Below are 18,804 nucleotides of genomic sequence, written 5' to 3'. Positions count from 1 at the left end.
GGCCCGTATGTACCTTTGTGATCGAAATTGTTGAATTTTTGGAGTTTGTCGATAAGCTCAGGCCTAGTTTTCTAAAATAAGTTTGGAGCTCTTTTTTGTTTTGTTCTTATTCAATTTTTTTTTGAATTTTTTAGTTTTGCATCAAATTTTTGTTGATTGTTGGTTTGTCTTGATAAGAGGAATCTAAAAAGTAAAAAAAATTATGACTTTTATTCAAATATTTTTGCAGACATCCAAATTTTTGCAGTTATAGCTCAACCTTTTGAACTAAAAGTGCTAAATTTTGGATATTTTCAGAAATAAATTATAATTTTTTACTTTTTCGATTCTTTTGTCTAGACGAACCAATAATTAACAATAGATTGATGCAAAACTAAAAAATGCACATTAAAAATGAATAAGGACAAAACAAAAAAAAGCTCCATGCTTATTTTGGGAAACTAGGTCTAAACAGTGCCGACAATTTCATTAATTGCATATAATTACACAAATGAGTTTTGGTGTATCAATTCATTAAGTTGTTGTTCCTCCTCGGTAGCCCGGTGGTGGAGCAGACAACTATTGGCTAATCGATCGTAGGTTCTAATTTTACTTTGGAAGGTTTGATTCCTTATGCATTCTTTAAATTCATGAGCTAACAGAGTTTACTTTGATCTTTAGGAGTCGATAATCCTGTATTTTACATATCAAAATGCGGTTGAATCTCTGGACGAGCTCTATCTTTGAAATTTTGCATAAAATTTGGGCATTGTAAATTTGCATAAAAAAACTTCAAATACATGAGAAAAAGGACTTTCAAGCATCCCCATAAGCATCATAAGTTTTTCCCATGCGCATATCTCCGGGCTTGTGCAGGAGCCATTGTCGTACCACACCTCGGATTCTTCTTTGACCCAATCCAATACTCCTGTGCTCTTTCTTGTTGAGCGGTAACACTCTTCTGTTTTCCCTTTTTTTTCTCCCTACGTGTAGGTCAACTTACGTGTACTCTAACTAATTTAGAAGTCGTAAAAATCGGACACACTCTGCACTCTAACTAATTTAGAAGTCATAAAGTTAATAATCGGACACACCCTCCGATAAGGCCAAAGAAACACTCCTCTTTATCGACACTAATTTAGAAGTCGTAAAGTTAATAATCCGACACACCCTCCGCCAAGGAAACACTCCTCTTTAATCGATAAAGTACGTGAAAGGTAAAGTTTGATGTGTATACGCTGCTCTGTTCTCGCCATTACAAGCACACGTCTCCATAGAAGAATAATGGTGCTCCTTCAAAAAGAAGGTCGCTTTTAATCGTCTGCCATGCCTTTGGGGACCTCAGAGGAAAAAGGAATCATAACTGTCCAGTCCGCCCCCACTATCACCACCTAGCACAGTCCAAGAGACCCCTTTAATGATTTACAACAGGATTCTTTTTCCTACTAATAAAGGCTGTTTTCACAGTCTCTTCACCTTTCCCGGCCAATTTCCCGTCCACTCCACCCCACTGCTTCTGGGTTCCGGCTACAATCCCGCCCTAACAGTGGCCCAATCCACCCCCAAAGACCCTTTGCTCATACACTTTCCCTGGTGATTTTCATCTCTCTCTCACTCTCTCTCTCTCTGACATTTAAACCGTTTCTGTGCTCCAATTAATCATCTTGTTCGTTTTAGCCGAATTAGGTACAGCCTTTACTAGTTTATTACAGTGGGTTGGTACTACAATTTCAAAACAAAAGGAGCTTCTCGAAACCCATTAATGGTAGTCTACCATGTTTCCATGTCTCTCTCTCTCTCTCTCTCTCTCTCTGACATTCCAACCGTTTCTGTGCTCCAATTTATGATCCTTGTTCCTTTTACCTGAAAAAGGTTGAGCCTTTATTAGTTAATTATATTGGGTTGGTATTACCATTTAAGAAAAAAACGGAGCTTCTTGGAACCCATTAATGGTGGTCTACCATTTATTCTCCTGTGTTAGACATTTCGTCCGTTTGAATTGAGATTGAGAGAAAAATATGGCAGTGGTTCTGTTTACTGTTCTCTTCTTCTTCTTAGTACCACTTCTGGTGAACTCCACAAGCCCAGCTTTGAACGACGACGTTTTGGGCCTGATCGTCTTCAGAGCTGGCCTTACTGACCCACAGTCCAAACTCACCTCATGGAACGAAGACGACAACACCCCCTGCAACTGGGTCGGTATCAAATGCGACCCGAATACGAATCGGGTCACGGAGCTTGTCCTAAACGGATTCTCCCTTTCTGGCCATATTAGCAGAAGCCTCCTCCGTTTGCAGTTCTTGAAAATCCTCTCCCTTTCGAGAAACAACTTCAACGGGACGATCAATCCCCTTTTGGCCCAGTTACGGAGCCTGCATTTTATTGACTTGAGCGACAACAGTCTATCCGGGTCGATCCCGGGTGAACTTTTTAGACAATGTTGGTCGTTACGCGCAATTTCACTTGCCCGTAACGACCTATTTGGGAGTATCCCTGATTCTTTGAGTTCATGCTCAACCCTTGAAGCAGTTGACTTTTCCTATAATCAGATTTCTGGTTCATTACCCTCTGAGGTTTGGTCTTTGACTAGACTAAGATCACTTGATTTGTCGTACAATTTGTTAGAGGGTGAGATTCCTAGTGGAATTCACAATTTGTTCCATTTAAGAGAGGTTAATCTAAGGAATAACATGATCGTTGGGCGTATTCCAGAGGATATTGGTGGTTGTTTGCTGTTAAAATCACTTGATTTAAGCCAGAATTCTCTTTCTGGCGCCCTTCCGGAATCCATGAAAAAACTCAGTTTGTGCACTTCATTGCGCCTAAGTGGGAATCTGTTCACTGGTGAAGTTCAAAACTGGATTGGAAACATGAGAAGCCTTCAAAGTTTGGATCTTGCTGCAAATAACTTTTCAGGTCAAATTCCAAACTCAATAGGTGACTTGCAGTTTCTGAAAGAACTGAATTTTTCTGTGAATGGGTTCACTGGAAGCTTACCGGAGACGTTAACAAGTTGCGTTAACCTTTTGGTATTGGATGTTAGCATGAATTCGCTTACAGGAAGCCTTCCTCAATGGATTTTTAACATGGGTTTACGGTCAGTTTCTCTCTCGGGGAACAAACTGACTGGAAGAATGGATTTTCCTACCCTGATATCAAAGCCAGCCGCCCATCAAAGCCTTCGAATATTTGATGTATCATCTAATGCCTTATCCGGTGAGATTCCATCAGTTATAGGGAGCTTTAGGAACTTGCTGTTGTTGAATATGTCCTGGAACTATTTAAATGGTTCTATTCCAGCAAGTATAGGTGAATTGAAAACCACAAAAGTTCTTGATTTGAGTAGCAATCGGATACATGGAAGCATTCCTTCTGAAATTGGTGGAGCAGTTTCACTCCAAGAACTAAGGATGGAGACAAACTTCCTAACAGGGAGGATTCCAAGTGAGATCGAAAATTGTTCATCCCTGACCTCATTGTGAGTAATTTATCTTGCACTATTTTCATTTATTCTATGCCAAGGTTATGTGATTCGGTACGAATAATGACATGAATTCCACAGTCGTCGTTTCTTCCGTAAATATCCATTGTATTTCAGTTTTGAGGTGTAGACGGTTAATTGATCCACGATAGCCTTCCATAGTCTAGCAAGCAGTTAATATCCCCATTTAAGTTGGTCTTTGTTTAAGCAGGAGTTCAATCTGTAGTTTTTCTACATGCAATGTGTCTTTGACTGAATTTTCCCGTTAACAGTTATAGAATGAGTCATTTGTTGTTCCTTTTGGGCTCGTAGCATGAGTTAGGGGGACAAGTAGTGACTTTGACAAACTCTAATTGTTCTTTTCATTTGAACTCCACAGGATATTGTCGAAGAACAATCTTACCGGTCCAGTCCCTATAGCCATTGCAAATCTTACGGATCTCATTACCATTGATTTGTCATTCAACAACCTCTCGGGAACCCTACCCAAAGAGCTCACGAACCTCTCTCACCTTCTCATCTTCAACATATCGCACAACCATTTCCAAGGGGAGCTGCCGGTTGGTGGCTTCTTCAACACCATCCCTCTCTCATCCGTCTCCGGTAATCCCTCCTTGTGTGGCTCCGCTGTGAAACAATCCTGCCCATCTGTCCATCCCAAACCCATTGTCCTCAACCCTAATTCTTCAGCCAATGGAAGTTCATTTTCTTCGGATCTTCATCACAAACGAATTGTACTCAGCATCTCTGCCCTCATTGCCATCGGTGCAGCTGTTTTCATTGGTCTTGGTGTGGTAGTTGTCACTGTCCTCAATCTATGTGTCCGGAATACTATGCCACCTTCTGCTGCTCCATTCGCATTGTCTCGTGACGGTGATCTCAGTCATTCCCCTACCACTGATTCCAATTCTGGAAAGCTTGTGATGTTTTCTGGTGACTCTGGTGGCTTTGTTGCTGGTAATAATGCACTTCTCAACAAGGGAAATGAGGTAGGGCGTGGTGGATTTGGCACTGTTTACCAAACTGCCCTTCAAGATGGACGCCCTGTGGCTGTCAAAAAGCTAAACATTTCGAGCTTGATAAAGTCCCAAGAAGTTTTCGAAAAGGAAGTCAAGAAACTCGGAGAGATCAGACATCGTAATTTAATATCACTTGAAGGGTACTATTGGACTCCATCTTTGCAGCTTCTAATCAACGAATACGTCTGCAGCGGGAATTTGTATAAGCATCTCCATGAAGAGCAATCCATAAACTGCCTTACTTGGCAACAAAGGTTCAACATTATTCTTGGGACAGCAAAAGGCTTGGCACATTTGCACCAAGCGAACACAATTCACTACAATATGAAGTCGACCAATGTTCTAATAGATGAGTCTGGTGAGCCCAAGGTAGGAGACTTTGGGTTGGCGAGGCTTCTGCCAACGCTAGATCGTTACATCTTAAGCAGCAAGATTCAGAGTGCACTTGGATACATGGCTCCTGAATTTGCGTGTCCAACAGTAAAGATAACTGAGAAATGCGATGTCTATGGGTTTGGGATTTTGCTTCTAGAGGTGGTGACAGGGCAGAAACCAGTGGAATATATGGAGGATGATGTTGTGGTGCTTTGTGATACGGTGAGAGGAGCATTGGAGGAAGGCAGGGTGGAGGAATGTGTCGATGGGAGACTTAATGGTAATTTTCCAGCAGAGGAAGCAATGCCTGTTATAAAACTCGGCTTAATTTGTGCATCTCAAGTGCCATCGAATCGTCCGGATATGGGAGAGGTGGTTAAAATTTTGGAGTTGATTCAGTGTCCTTCAGAAGGAGAATGGGTTTAGAATGAATTTAGGCTGTAGAGATAGAAAAAAAACGGAAAATGTTTTTCCGGCGAAGAGGAATCCAGTGTGCTTGTTTGAATACAAGAAGAGAGAATATGTTGTTCATGGTTCATTCTATTTTCAACTCTTGTTATCCCAGAGTTCTGTTCTTGTAATTTTTATTTCTGTTACAGTTATACTATTATTGGATTCCTTTTCGTTTTACTTGAGGATTTTTTTTGATGTTCTAAGATCGTGTGTTTCTTGTTTCTAAACATCAGCACTGACTCTATGTTCTCTTCTTTTTTATTTTTTTATTTATTTTTTATTTTTTATTTTGGGGGGGGGGGGGGGGTCTTGTTTTTCTGGTTGTTGCTGCTGTTGTTGTTCGGGAACTCTTGTAAAGATTCAATTCTAAATCCTAATTCACTTGCTCAGTTCTCCTCGTCTCGATTTTTGCAGCTCTGCGAAATATGCCATCCAGATTTTTCCAATGAGGTGTACTGAAAGTCAACAGAAAGAGCTAAAAGCCTAAAACTACAAAACTACAAAAAGGAAGGCTTTTGCTCACATGTTGATGTTCCACAGAATCTGAAATGGAAACTATGAAGAGGAAACATGGATGGAAAAAGAAGAAAGAGATGAATAAGAAGCAAAACTATAAAATTACAAAAGGTAGGGAGACTCAGTAATGACGCAAAAGTGACAGAAATGAACAGGCAAATGCAGCTTATGATGATGCAGTCGGGCAAAAGGAGAACAAAAAGCAGAAGAAAGAAGAAATAAAAAGGGAAGCAACATAATGCTAATGTTAAAACAGAATGTACCCTGCCAGTTTTCCTTTACCCTATTGCCAATGTTTTATGATGCAGAAATGAAAAAGAAAAAGAAAAGTCCAATAATACAAGAAGGCCAAATTTAGGTGATTTTATTTGATGGGGATTGGAAAGAGTATTTTATACTCTATACATAATGTCAGTTTCTACACGTCTATTTGAGTGAGGTTGGTTTTGATAAGTATAGCTTGGATTTGAAGTTTTTTGTAATCAAAACGATTATGACATATAATTAAGGACTTCACATGGGGGGAGGGGGTCCTCAAGAGCACTTGTCTCTCTGAAACATAACATGCACTGAGTGCCTATCAATGCTCATTAGTGCTAGCCATAGCATGCAACTTATTATGGGTTATTTGAATGCTGCTGGTCCAGGCCAGGCCAGGCCTGCTGCTTTTTACTGTTTAATATGTGAAAACTAAGCATCAGCAACTATTGAGGATTCGAATTTCATTGTTCCTAACAGATTCGAATTTCAAATATTTTTTAGATATGCAAACATAGATTGTAACCACTAACCAATAAATATTTAGGTTAGGACTCCTCTCAGATTCCTTATCGCCCGATGCTGTATACCTATATGGCTACACATACACTTATGTTGTATATTTACACATTTGGCCCGAATACTTATAGAGTTATAAATATTTTACTTTGAAAAAAGTTTTTAAAAATCACAAAAATCACTCTGTTGTGTCACCTAGAATGTCGGGTGTCCCCTGGTCACGCGTGCCAACATAATAGAAATATATTTAATTAATAAGCACGCCACATGGTGTGTCTAATGCGTGTCCCCAGATTATCCGGCACGGATACAGTGATATTGGCGCTTCATAGCTGGCTATGCTTGAACCATATGTTGAAAGAAGAGAAGGTTTTAATGTGAATCAAAATACATCCTTTAAACCATTCTGATTGTACATTTCAAGTTACAGCTATGTAGTTGAAAGTAGTAGACAAAGTTGAAATAGACTTTGCGAACATTTATGAAATTAGAGTAACTATTGCATGGCCTCCTCTATAAGCAATAAGCTATTAAAACAGTCATCTGCATTGCAAATTTGCAATACAAGTACTACTAATTGTTGGTTTCCTTCACTTTGTTACATTGAGGAAAAGCAGCTTTTCCAACAATCCCCTCAAGCATATTGGGAAAGAAACTAGTGCAGAGACAATCCGAAGGGCCCTTGACCTTGGTGTCAATGTGAAGATGATCATTGGCGACCAACTTGCTATTGGGAAAGAAACTGGGCGTAGGCTAGCTAGGAATGGGCACCAATATGTATCCCTCATCTTCAATTCTTGGCCAGAGCAAGGACGAGTCAATCTCTTCGATACCCGTTGACGAGCTCATCGAGAAGGCTGATGGATTAGATCAAAGAAAACAAAATCGATTGACCATACAGAATTCAAACTTTGAACACGTGGCCGCAAACTTTGAACCCATGGCCGCAAACAATTTTACCCTGGCCACAAAACAACAGTGGCAGAATGACTCTTGGCTGCTAGAACCTTTCTAAGAATTAATTTTGCAGAATTTTTTTTTAGAATTGATACACGTATAAGACTACTTTATTAGGAAAGCAGCAACCCCAACAAGGAAGTCTTTCTGGATTCGTTTTCCTTTTTTTCCTATTCTTTGTAACAATATAAGAACAGCTATATATGTGGATCAAAGTGAAGTATAGAGTTAAAGACTACTCCATAGAAGACTTCAAGAGGAATCTGGAAGGGATTAGAAGGACAAAGATCTAAATCATCTCTTGCAACTTCAACCAGTGTGTGTGTGTGTGTGTCTTTGTTGAGCGAGTTGTGGTGATCACGTTTGGGCTGGCAGGGGTTGTGGTCTGGTGAGTAGGTGAGGGGGTGTGTGTGTATGGGGCTATATGGATCAATGCGCCTCAGGCGCATTTCGTTGCGCCCAGGGCTCATTGAATTGCGCCTCAGGCGCCTAGGTACTCTACAATTTGTCAAACTTTGCGGGTTTGTTCCGAACACTCTAGAACTCCGATTTTCGCAAGGTTTGAACCATTAAAAAGCTTGTTGAGTCTACTTTCTAACCCAATTAGTTTGGATGCAATCTTTTTTTCACTTCAAAATATATGACTATTTTACCCTCACCGAGTCATAAAATAAATCGTTCCTATAAAACACTCACATCTCTTTCATTTTAAATCGGATAAAAACCTATTATATATTGATAAAGAGGATTTTCAAAGTACTAGAAGATGATGGAATACAACTATACAAATAATAAAGTTTAGCTTATGAAAATGAGTAAAAAGCAGACCACTTCAAAGATAATTATGGGAGCGCTACCACCCCTCCACCACCAACATTGTCATTGTAAAACAACTCCTCCACCACCATCACTTCACCACCTACACCACCATCACTTCACCACCACCACCATCACCACACTTCCACTCTGCTACCACCATTGGCCCCATACTGGGGACATATTGTATTGTTATAGAGTGAGGGGAAGGTCTTTGTGTACTGATATAGAGTGAGGGGAAGATATTTATGTAATGATATAGAGTGTGGGGAAGCTATTTATGTGTGATGCTTTGTGAGTATTATGTGGGTTTCTACTGAGAGTGGGTGGTGATCAATGAGTGTGGTCTTTGGCTAAGGGTGCTTCAGGGTGGTGACGGGAAGATATTTATGGTTGTACTCTATCTGCTATGGTTGTACTCTACCTCGACCGATGATCAATCTTGTTGAGACCTTGCTGCTGCTACTTGTTCTGCTTAAATTGGAGATGAGGATGGTTGATGCTTCTACTTTCTCTACTTGAATTGTTGAGGTCTTGCTGAGGCTACTTGGCCTATCTGTTGCTGCTGTTTTTTCCTTAAAGCTGCTGCTTGTTTTTTTTGATTTGAGGTTTAAAGGTGATGTTGATGTGTGCTGGTCTATTTGATGCTGTTGCTGATTTGTTTTGCAGTTTTTAATGGTGTCACTAGTTCACTTGTTGGTTCTATTTTGCGTGTGTGTCCTTTGCCAACTTTTCGGTGGACATTCTGTTTCTCCCTAGCTCGTGGCATGTCATAAGGCTTGTGTTCATGCTAGGTCTTTTCTTGATGTACCCTTTATCGAGCTCAATAATATTTCTTTTTGCAGATAAAGGGAAGAAAGAATGTTGTTCACCCTTTGAAACTAGCGCCATTCTGCACAGCTAATGAATTTGCCACGTGGCAGGAAAAGAACTCCCAAAGAGATGGGCTGTGAAAGCCAATAACCTCTTGAGATGCCAACTGCATTTCAACCCAAGGTATATATATGGAAAAGAAAACATGACTTAGCTATCTGTAACAACATAAGAACGGCTATGTGGATCAAAGTGAAGTGTAAAGTTAAAGACAACTCCATAGAAGACTTCAAGAGGAATCTGGAAGGGATAAGAAGGATAAAGATCTAAATCATCTCTGGCAACTTCAACCATTTTGTGTGTGTGTGTGTGTGTGTGAGCGTCTTTATTGAGTGAGTTGTGGTGATCACGTTTGGGCTGGCAGGGGTTGTGGTCTGGTGAGTAGGTGAGGGGGTGTATCTGTATGGGGCTATATGAATCAATGCGCCTAAGGCGCATTTCATTGCGCCCAGGGCGTGCTGAATTGCGCCTGAGGTGCCTAGGAATTCCACAATTTGTCAAACTTTGTAGGTTTGTTCCGAACACTCCAAAACTCTGATTTTCGCAAGGTTTGAATTGTTAAAAAGCTTGTTGAGTCTACTTTCTAACCCAATTAGTTTGAATGCAAATTTTTTTGTACATCAAAATATATGCCTATTTTACCCTCATTGAGTCATAAAATAAATCGTTCCCATAAAACACTCACATGATCTCCTTCATTTTAAATCGAATAAAGACCTATTATATATATCGATAAAAAGGATTTTCAAAGTACTAAAAGATGGTGGAATACAACTATACAAATAATAGAGTTTAGTTTATGAAAAATGAGTAGAAAGCAGACCACTACAAAGATAATTATGGAGCGCTACCACCCCTCCACCACCAACATTGTCACCGTAACACTACTCCCCCACCACCATCACTCACCACCTACACCACCACCACCACCACCATCACCACACTTCTACTCTACTACCACCATTGGCCCCATATTGGGGACATATTCTTGTAATGTTATATAGTGAGAGAAGGGATTTTGTGTAATGATATAGAGTGAGGGGAAAATATTTATGTGTGATGCTTTGTGAGTATTGTGTGTGTTTCTACTGAAAGAGGGTGGTGAGTGAGTGTGGTCTTTGGCCAGGGGTGCTTCAGGGTGGTGACGGGAAGATATTTATGGTTGTACTCTATCTGCTATGGTTGTACTCTACCTCAACGGATGATCAATCTTGTTGACACCTTGCTGCTGCTACTTGTTTTGCTTAAATTGGAGATGATGATGGTTGATGCTGCTACTTGCTCCACTTGAATTGTTGAGGTCTTGCTGAGGCTACTTGGGCCTATCTGTTGCTGCTGTTTTTACCTTAACGCTGCTGCTTGTTCTCTCTGATTTGAGGTTTAAAGGTAATGTTATTGATATGTGCTGGTCTATTTGATGCTGTTGCTGATCTGTTTTGGAGAAATTAATGGTGTCACTAGTTCACTTGTCAGTGCTTTTTTGTTGTTGTGTGTGTGTGTGTGTCCTTTTCCAACTTTTCGGTGGACTTTCTATTTCTCCCTAGCTTCCATTTGCTCGTGGCATGTCATGAGGCTTGTGTTCATGCTACGTCTTTTCTTGATGTACCCTTTATTGAGCTCAATAATTTATCTTTTTGCAGATAAAGAAGAAATAATGTTGTTCACTCTATTGAAACTATGCCATTCTGCAACCAATGGCAACGTTGAACATGGAAATTGTGAACTATTTGCAGATACGAAGAAATCTGGTAAGAGAATCAATGAAAGGAAATGCTCCGCGCTGTTAACTTTTGTTGTGAAACAATATATATACGAGGAGGAGACTCAGGAAGGTTACGTGAATGCAAAACCAATCTTCTACTGTTATACCAGAGAGAGAGAGTGAGATTGCTCTGAGTCCTCTGGGAAACATTCAAAGCCATATGACAATGCTATAAAACATACCCCTCTAGGTGATTGACCAAAGTAAATTGTGGTGCAGTGGTGAGTGGATAAGAAAGTAGTGTGTGTTATCTCCAATCCAAATATCCAAAATATAGACTGATATAGTATTTACTAAAAAGACACAAAGACAACATCACTATTCATCTCAAATCCGAATCTCTATTTTTTTTGTCAAATACATACATTGTCTCCTCAAGTTCAAAATATAGATCTTTAGTTTATTTACAAAGTTGATCTTGCGTTAAAGGTGTCATGAATATCATCTTAGTACTTCAAATTTTGGAGAAGTAAGATGGAAAATAACAAAGTTGATTTTGTTCTGGATATGGATTTAATTTATTTTCTTGCCATTCCTTGAGACAATGAGGGTAAGTTCACGTTATATTTTTGTCTTCAAACTAATACCAAAATACCACTTTTATTTATTAAAATATCAATACCATTTAGTCCATTTACTTAAGGAAAATGAGTTGTCTTGAATAATGGGTATTAGCGTAAACTCGTCTTGAAATGAGGAGAGAGACGGAGAGTCAATCAAGGAAGTTTCTCAAAAGAAAATTGATTTTCGCATTCATTTCTTTTATAAATACACTTTAACTTTATGTTTTAGTGCTTCAAATTGCACACAATATAAGTAGTGTTTAAAGTACATTATTAGACAAAATTCAAAGTGCATTCATAGAAAAAAAATAGATGCAAAATTTTATTTTTTTTACCAAATTGTTGTAATCGAATGTCTGGAAACATCCACTAACAGCGGGGGAATGAGATGGGGCGAATCGGGAAAGTGATATGCAGAAATTAACCCGGAGGACGGAATTGTAATATCCAGTACCTCAAGGGTCTTAATGGCTTAATCAGAAACCTCAGGGCAGTTTTGACTAGTACATACAGTATGAAGGAAAGTATGGGCCATGGGTTAGAGCATCTCCACCAGCCTCGCTCCAGCTCCGGCGAGGTCAAAGTGGCCAGCCAAACTCCTCTTTTCCGGTTTCCAGCAGACTCGGCAGCCCCTCGCCAGTTTGCTCCCTCGCTTCAGCCCCTCGCCTCGACCAGCGAGGTATGAAAGGCTCGCTTGCCCTCTGCTCCTTTCTCTCTCCCCCAAAACACACCGGCGACCACCGGCGATGAGATTTCCTACTCCCACGAGTCAGTGAAGGCGTGATTTCTCATCGTCGTTGTTGTGAAGACTAGTGAAGATGAACATCTGATTTGCAAAATCCAAGGTCGGTTCCTATTTTTGTAGCCCAAAATCAAAATTGACTGATCTTGGTGGCTTTGGACGCTCGATTCCTTTCTTGTAGCTTGGAAATTGAGATTAAAATCGACTGATTTTCCACCTTTCTAGATTTGGGTTTGGGGTTTCGTTGGAGAGAATTGGGAAGTCCATGGGAACGTCAACCTGAGAGGCGAGATCTGGGAAGTCTTGGGAAGTCCTGGTTTGACAGCTGTATTCACTTTTATTGTATTTGACAGCTGTAATCTCTTTTGCCTTGGCTGTTGGGTGTCTCAACCATTTGGTGGCTAGCTAACTCATTTTTCCTAAGCAAAATGGCTAGAATTTTGATTACTCTGTTGGAGATGCTCTTAGAGGTACTATCTGTGAAAAGAAATGAGAGATTTTTTTTTTGAAAAGAAATGAGATTAGAGTAAACAGAAGTGGAGAGTGCGAAGAAGAGACGACGGCGCCGAGAACAGAGATTGGGAGCCTCTCTACGATGCTAAGATCCAAGATTTTGCCGTTGAAGCCCAGAAATAGAAAGAGAAAGAGAGAGCAAAATGTTGTTTCCAAAAATCAAGAACCACTACCCCTAACAGTAGTGGAAGAAGAAGTAGAAGAAGGTTTCAGCTTAAAGACATCAGCTCCATCACACAGTCATGGGGTCCAACCACTGGGTAATCTCTACTTCAACCCATCCTCACACAACTCTAGAAACACTGGCCTTGGTAATCTCCAAACCCTAACTGATGAGCTTGTTCTTGACATTCTAGGCTACTTGAGTGGTACCCATTTGGGTATTTTATCCATTGTCAGCAAATCTTTTTATGTCTTCTCTGACCATGAACCCCTTTGGAGGAACCTTGTGCTGGAAAACTACGGTGGTGGTTTTTTGTATAATGGGTCTTGGAAATCTTCTTTTGTTTCTGCTTATAAGCCATCGTTCGTTGGTTCTTGTGTTGGGTCTTTGGGTTTGAAAGTCAGAGACTTTTATTCTGATTATTTGTTTCAGAGTTGGCTATGTGCCAATCTTGTTATGAAACCCGAATGGCTCGAAAGGGATAACATACAGAGGAGGAGAGGAATGTCAGTTGATGAATTTATATTGAATTTTGAGGAACCAAATAAGCCAGTGCTGCTTGAAGGGTGTACGGATAATTGGGTTGCGTTGAAAAAATGGGACACAGATTATTTGGTTGAGGTTTGTGGTGATGTGAGGTTTTCCGTGGGGCCGGTGGAGATGAGGCTCCAAGATTTCCTTAGTTACTCGGATCAGGCAAGGGAAGAGAGGCCCTTGTATCTTTTTGACCCAAAATTTGCAGAGAAAGTTCCAAGGTTGGGTTCAGATTATGAAGTTCCAGCGTATTTTACTGAGGACCTATTTAAGGTTTTGGGTGGTGAGAGGCCGGATTACAGATGGGTTATTATTGGGCCTGCCGGGTCCGGTTCATCATTTCATATCGACCCTAATTCAACCTCGGCATGGAATGCCGTGATCAAAGGGTCCAAGAAATGGGTCTTGTTTCCCCCTGATGTGGTCCCACCTGGGGTGCATCCGAGCCCAGACGGGGCTGAGGTGGCTTGTCCTGTTTCAATAATTGAGTGGTTCATGAACTTCTACAATGCCACGAAGAAATGGGAAAAGAAGCCCATTGAGTGTGTTTGCAAGGCGGGGGAAGTGATCTTTGTACCCAACGGATGGTGGCATTTGGTGATCAACTTAGAAGATTCCATTGCAATTACCCAAAATTTTGTTAGCAGGAGGAATTTAGTCAATGTTTTGGATTTTCTCAAGAGACCAGATGCTAACACACTAGTATCTGGAACAAGAGACCGGGTGAATTTGCATGACAAGTTTAGGAAGGCAATTGAGGCATCTTTCCCTGGAACTATTGGTCAGTTGATTTTGGAAGCAGGGGAGAAGAAGGCTCAGCAGAAGAAACCTTCTTTCTGGGACTCAGTAACAGATTCCAAGGCCGGTGCATTCAAGTTCTCTTTCTAAATAAGCACCGGTGCAAACTATAACTAGGGTGACAGATCTGCAAATACTCTTAGCATATGCCAATGTCTGCTTTGGATGGAGAGGCATGGTTTGCAACAGTTTTGAATCATGTTCTTTTACTAGATTTCCACATTAAAAAAGTGAGGGATGGTTTGCAACAGTTTTGAATCTTGTTCTTTACTTGCATTGAGTAGGGAACAATTTAAACAGAGTGGCATGTGGTTTAAAACAAGCAAACAGGAATGATTGAGTTTTGGTCTTGTCGACGAAAAGGGATTAGAGTAGCAAAGGTAGGGAGGACGAGGTCCCTATTCGAGCAGCGAAGAAGAGACAATGGTGGCGAGGACAGTGATTGGTTCAAAGCTGGGCCAAAAATGGTTCAAACTAATCGCCAGCTAAATTAGGGTCCCTTTCCCGTACCTTTGTCCCTTTTCCATGCCTTTGTTTGTGTGCTTCGATCTGTGGTTTGCTACTTTTTTAGTGTATTCCTGAGTTTATATGCAATAATAATCACTTCCTGTTTAAACATTCTGTCTGTGCATGTAACGGCACATTCCCTCATGTCAGGACTTACAGGTATGGTCCTTTAATCGAGTTTATGATTGAATTCAAAGTGTTACATTTTGACTGTCTACCCACTTAGCAAGGTTTACTTTGAGGGATTTATTTTGTTTTGTGAACTTTATTCCTTACTATGTGGTCATATTAGAGTATTGTATGCTAATAATGACCGAAGTACTTTTTTATTCTGATGTGCAAAGTATAGTCAGCATTGAACTTATTTCACTTGGTGAAGTTCCTCTTTGGTTTAGTATAATTTTTCCATTGCAATACCCTCATAACCAATGTTCTTCTGTAAATTCTGCTTGTGCTTGATGGTGTTGCTCTAATTCTATTTACTGCGCACCTTATCTTGTTTGGTTCCCCCTACCCACTGTACCTGAATATTTTGAGGTCGACACCATTAGGAAATCATGGATTTTACGTTGGAAAGATGTGAGAAAATTCTTTGAAGTGTTTTGTCCAATGTTTAAAATTTTTGCCTTAATGCTAACTTCAAAACATTGATTCCCAAAGTCAAATGCCTTGAGTCTCTTGCGCTTTAGGTCCTATTATATATAATGGTTTGCAGTTTTTCACAAAACTGCACAGAGGTTTAGCAAATATAGTAGAATGGAAAGAGTACTACCACATATCCTAGGTGACGTTAAATCTTATAGGTAGTAAAAGTATCTTAGATGGAGTTCTCAATATTGTGGTGATCCTTAATGAATGGGAAAGATATTCAACTCAAGCTAACCATTGAAAAAGAATGTGACAGCATTAACTTGGAGTTTTGGAAGACGGTGAGAATGGTGGGTTTTGGTGATAAATTGGTTGATTGAATTTTACCTCCTTATCGTTTAGAATCTGTAGGTGATAAAACCATGTTGCCAATCCTATTTATTTGTTGGTGGTCTGGATCCTCAAAGGGACCAGATGAGAAAGCCTGATCAAGGGAGTTGATCTTGGCCAAGGATTTGTGTCACTAACTCATGTGCTATATGCAGATGGTACAATTGTGTTCAGTAATCTAGATGTCGGGAAAACATAGAAGTGTGAAAGTGTGACGTATGTTGGCACATCTGGGGCGTTTGCTGACAATGCCAATAAGATGACCTTGGTACCCAACCACCTGTCATTGAGATGTTCAATAGAATTGGTTGTGTTGAAATAGAATACTTATCCTGTGTAGGCTGATACATTGGTGGTCCTCTCAGATGGAAGCAAAACAAAAATTTCTTACTCGTAATTATCAAAAGTTTGCGCTAAATGCTGAGGAAGAAAACTGTACGAGCTTTGAATGACTTGAAGAAATGAGTTTGAAGCGATGTGTGCAATAGATAATACAACACTAAAAGACTAGAACAATATTACTTCCTGAATTGATGTGTTCTGTTAACTTGTTCTTAATTCCCAAAGACCATCCTTCTCACTAAAAGCTGAGAAGAATTGCTGGTCTTTGTTGAAACTTTTTACCCGATTGCCCCTCAGCATTACTCCTCAACCCCATTAGCCTATCTTCCTTTCCTACTGTCACAATAGAACATACTTAGACAAAATACCTGCTTTCATTCCTTCATAGAATCCCCTTCACTGCTCGCCAATTGAGTAAAAAGCTTCAACAAAGACCAGCAATTCTTCTCAGCTTTTAAATGACAGATTTGGGAGGTAGAGATAATTAATGGAGCATTCTGTAAATTACTCTGACATTTAGATATTTGACGAAGTACTCAACAACAACCACCACCAGTACCGATGCATATATGCAGACACAAAACCTTCAGTTTTGCCCCATTTCTCCTGTCCACTCGGCTGTACAAACGCTATTGAGATTTAGCCTCACGTACTTGCACTCACTCTTGCTTGTTCTTTTTTCCCTATACTAGACATGTTGTAGGTCCACAAAATACATCCCACTCTCCATTCTTTTGGAGTCACAAGCTTGCCTTCCTCCACAATCAGCCTTTCCCAATGCCTTTCCCGGCCACTCCAACAATCACAAGCACCAGTTTAACTACCTTATTGAAAGTGTCCAACCCCACAACTTTGTTGTATTGTTAACCGGTGTCTATCTTCCTCCAACAAAGTGTACCTCATAACGTCTCTTAGACTTGGGGTTATCTTTGTATATTTACTTACTTTTGCATGTATTCCCTTATCTTCAATCCTCTTGTTCCTAAAGTAGAATTGCAATAGTTTTACTTTTTTTGATAGGCATAGAATTGCAATAGCTGATCAGAATTCAGCTTTAACCAGAAAAGACAGAATTAGTAGAACACAACACAAACTAGGATAAACAGGTATAGTCTTTCTATTCGAGTTTATGGTTGAATTTGAAGGTGTTACGTTTGGCTGTGTACATACTCAAGCGAGGTTGATTCATCTTGTTCTTTTCTTGCATTTGCAATATATTGTTAGGGTTTTACTGTTGGGGGGTTTGGCTTCATTTCTTTATTCGTGCGAAGGTACGCTTGTTTTGATGTGGTATTTCTATCTTGTGTATTTGACATTGAAGCCCTTCACTAGCATCCTTTATATAGAATGAAATCATCGAGGTAGCTACAACAGAAGTTACATTTTTACTGTAGGTATTTTTCACTCCCAGCAGCCTAATGGACGGGCGAAAAGAGTCTTCATAGTGCATAAAGTGTTCTTACAAAATTTGGTTTTAGGGGCTTTGGGTTGTTACAATCCAAGCATATAATTTTGAGAAACATGGTACAGAATATGCAGATTGCTCAAACTCAATCTCTTTTACCCACTTTTGTATGTATTAAGCCTCTCAAACAAAGAGAAGAATATTGAAGGAATAGAACAGAACGGAAAGTCTGTCGACACAGACTTTGTAGACACAGATCTATTGTGGGGTTCACTACGGGTCTCACACAAATAATCCGAATAGTTCATTAAGTATAGAATATTTTTTCAAGGGTTTTTCCAAAAAATCAGCTCAATCTGACACCTTTAGATATTCGATTCAATCATCTAACTTTTCCTTATCGTGACATCTGAATGAAAAGTTAGATGATTGAATCAAGCATCTAAAGATATTAGATTGAGCTGATTTTTTGCAAAAACCCTAGAAAAAACGTTTTACATTTAATGAACGGATCGGATCGTTTGTGTGAGACCTGTAGTGAACCCCACATAAAATCTGTGTAGTGTATTTTTGCTGTGTGGGAAGCACTGCTGAGAACAGAATTTCCCTCAAGCAAGAAAGAATAAAGTGATAAAAACAGTTTGGATGCAGAAAACTTTGCTTATTTCGCAGCTTTGGCACCAAGTTAGACTTGTTTGTTGTGAAGCTGAGATAAGCTTCCTACACCAGCTAATATCACATACCATTGCCACCTAATTTATGATTTCCCAAACCCCCGAGTTTCGCCAAGTGGGCATGAAAAAACAAGTGTTTACCTTCCATAAGATCACATGTTCGAATTTCACGGATATCAAACATTCCAAATATTGGGCCACTAGAGAGTTTATCCGTCGTTAACTTCAGGGTTAGAAATTAACAAAACGAGCATAAACTGGCCAGGACATTCGATTATTAAAAAAAAAACTATTAGTGCATGATTTCCCTCCTAAAAGTCACGTATTGAAACTGAAGAAGACGATACTGCTTTGCATCAAAGTCAACATTTGTGGTTTGAAAAGAATTTGAGACACCAATTGGACTTGCTTCAGTCCAAGAGAGATTTCCTAGAAATCGAGGTGGATTTGCAGCAATCTACATCATTTTGCAATTAGCGCAGTAGGTTCGTGCTGCGCACTTTTGAGCAGTCGAATCGTGCATCCGACGGTTTGGATCTCATCTCGGCAATAAACGGCTCACAATTGTTGGTTGTCG

General features: G+C 39.9%; 2 protein-coding genes across 2 annotated transcripts; both read left to right on the top strand.

The window, feature by feature from the left end:
* The first annotated feature begins 1,453 nt into the window (after positions 1–1,453).
* On the top strand, positions 1,454–5,484 carry LOC131326158 (probable LRR receptor-like serine/threonine-protein kinase IRK). Its single transcript, XM_058358778.1, has 2 exons — positions 1,454–3,457; positions 3,840–5,484. The coding sequence occupies exons 1-2, from the start codon at positions 1,998–2,000 to the stop codon at positions 5,278–5,280; spliced, it is 2,901 nt and encodes a 966-aa protein (XP_058214761.1). The 5' UTR covers positions 1,454–1,997; the 3' UTR covers positions 5,281–5,484.
* Positions 5,485–12,069: 6,585 nt separating this feature from the next.
* On the top strand, positions 12,070–15,045 carry LOC131326157 (arginine-specific demethylase JMJ22). The gene has a single exon (XM_058358777.1). It carries the CDS (start codon positions 12,909–12,911, stop codon positions 14,409–14,411), a length of 1,503 nt encoding a protein of 500 aa, XP_058214760.1. The 5' UTR covers positions 12,070–12,908; the 3' UTR covers positions 14,412–15,045.
* Positions 15,046–18,804: the final 3,759 nt, after the last annotated feature.

Source organism: Rhododendron vialii, chromosome 5a (genome assembly GCF_030253575.1).
Source record: "Rhododendron vialii isolate Sample 1 chromosome 5a, ASM3025357v1".
In the NCBI taxonomy this organism is placed as follows: domain Eukaryota; kingdom Viridiplantae; phylum Streptophyta; class Magnoliopsida; order Ericales; family Ericaceae; genus Rhododendron; species Rhododendron vialii.
The sequence above is the reverse complement of the archived record's forward strand: the minus strand, read 5'-3'. Positions and strand labels throughout refer to the sequence as shown.

What these genes read in the sequence shown, in the direction of transcription:
- LOC131326158 (XM_058358778.1), top strand. Translation starts at nt 1,998, where the DNA reads ATGGCAGTGGTTCTGTTTACTGTTCTCTTCTTCTTCTTAGTACCACTT. An exon ending in TGTTCATCCCTGACCTCATT is followed by an intron (nt 3,458 to 3,839) that starts GTGAGTAATTTA and finishes TGAACTCCACAG; the next exon opens with GATATTGTCGAAGAACAATC.
- LOC131326157 (XM_058358777.1), top strand. Translation starts at nt 12,909, where the DNA reads ATGCTAAGATCCAAGATTTTGCCGTTGAAGCCCAGAAATAGAAAGAGA.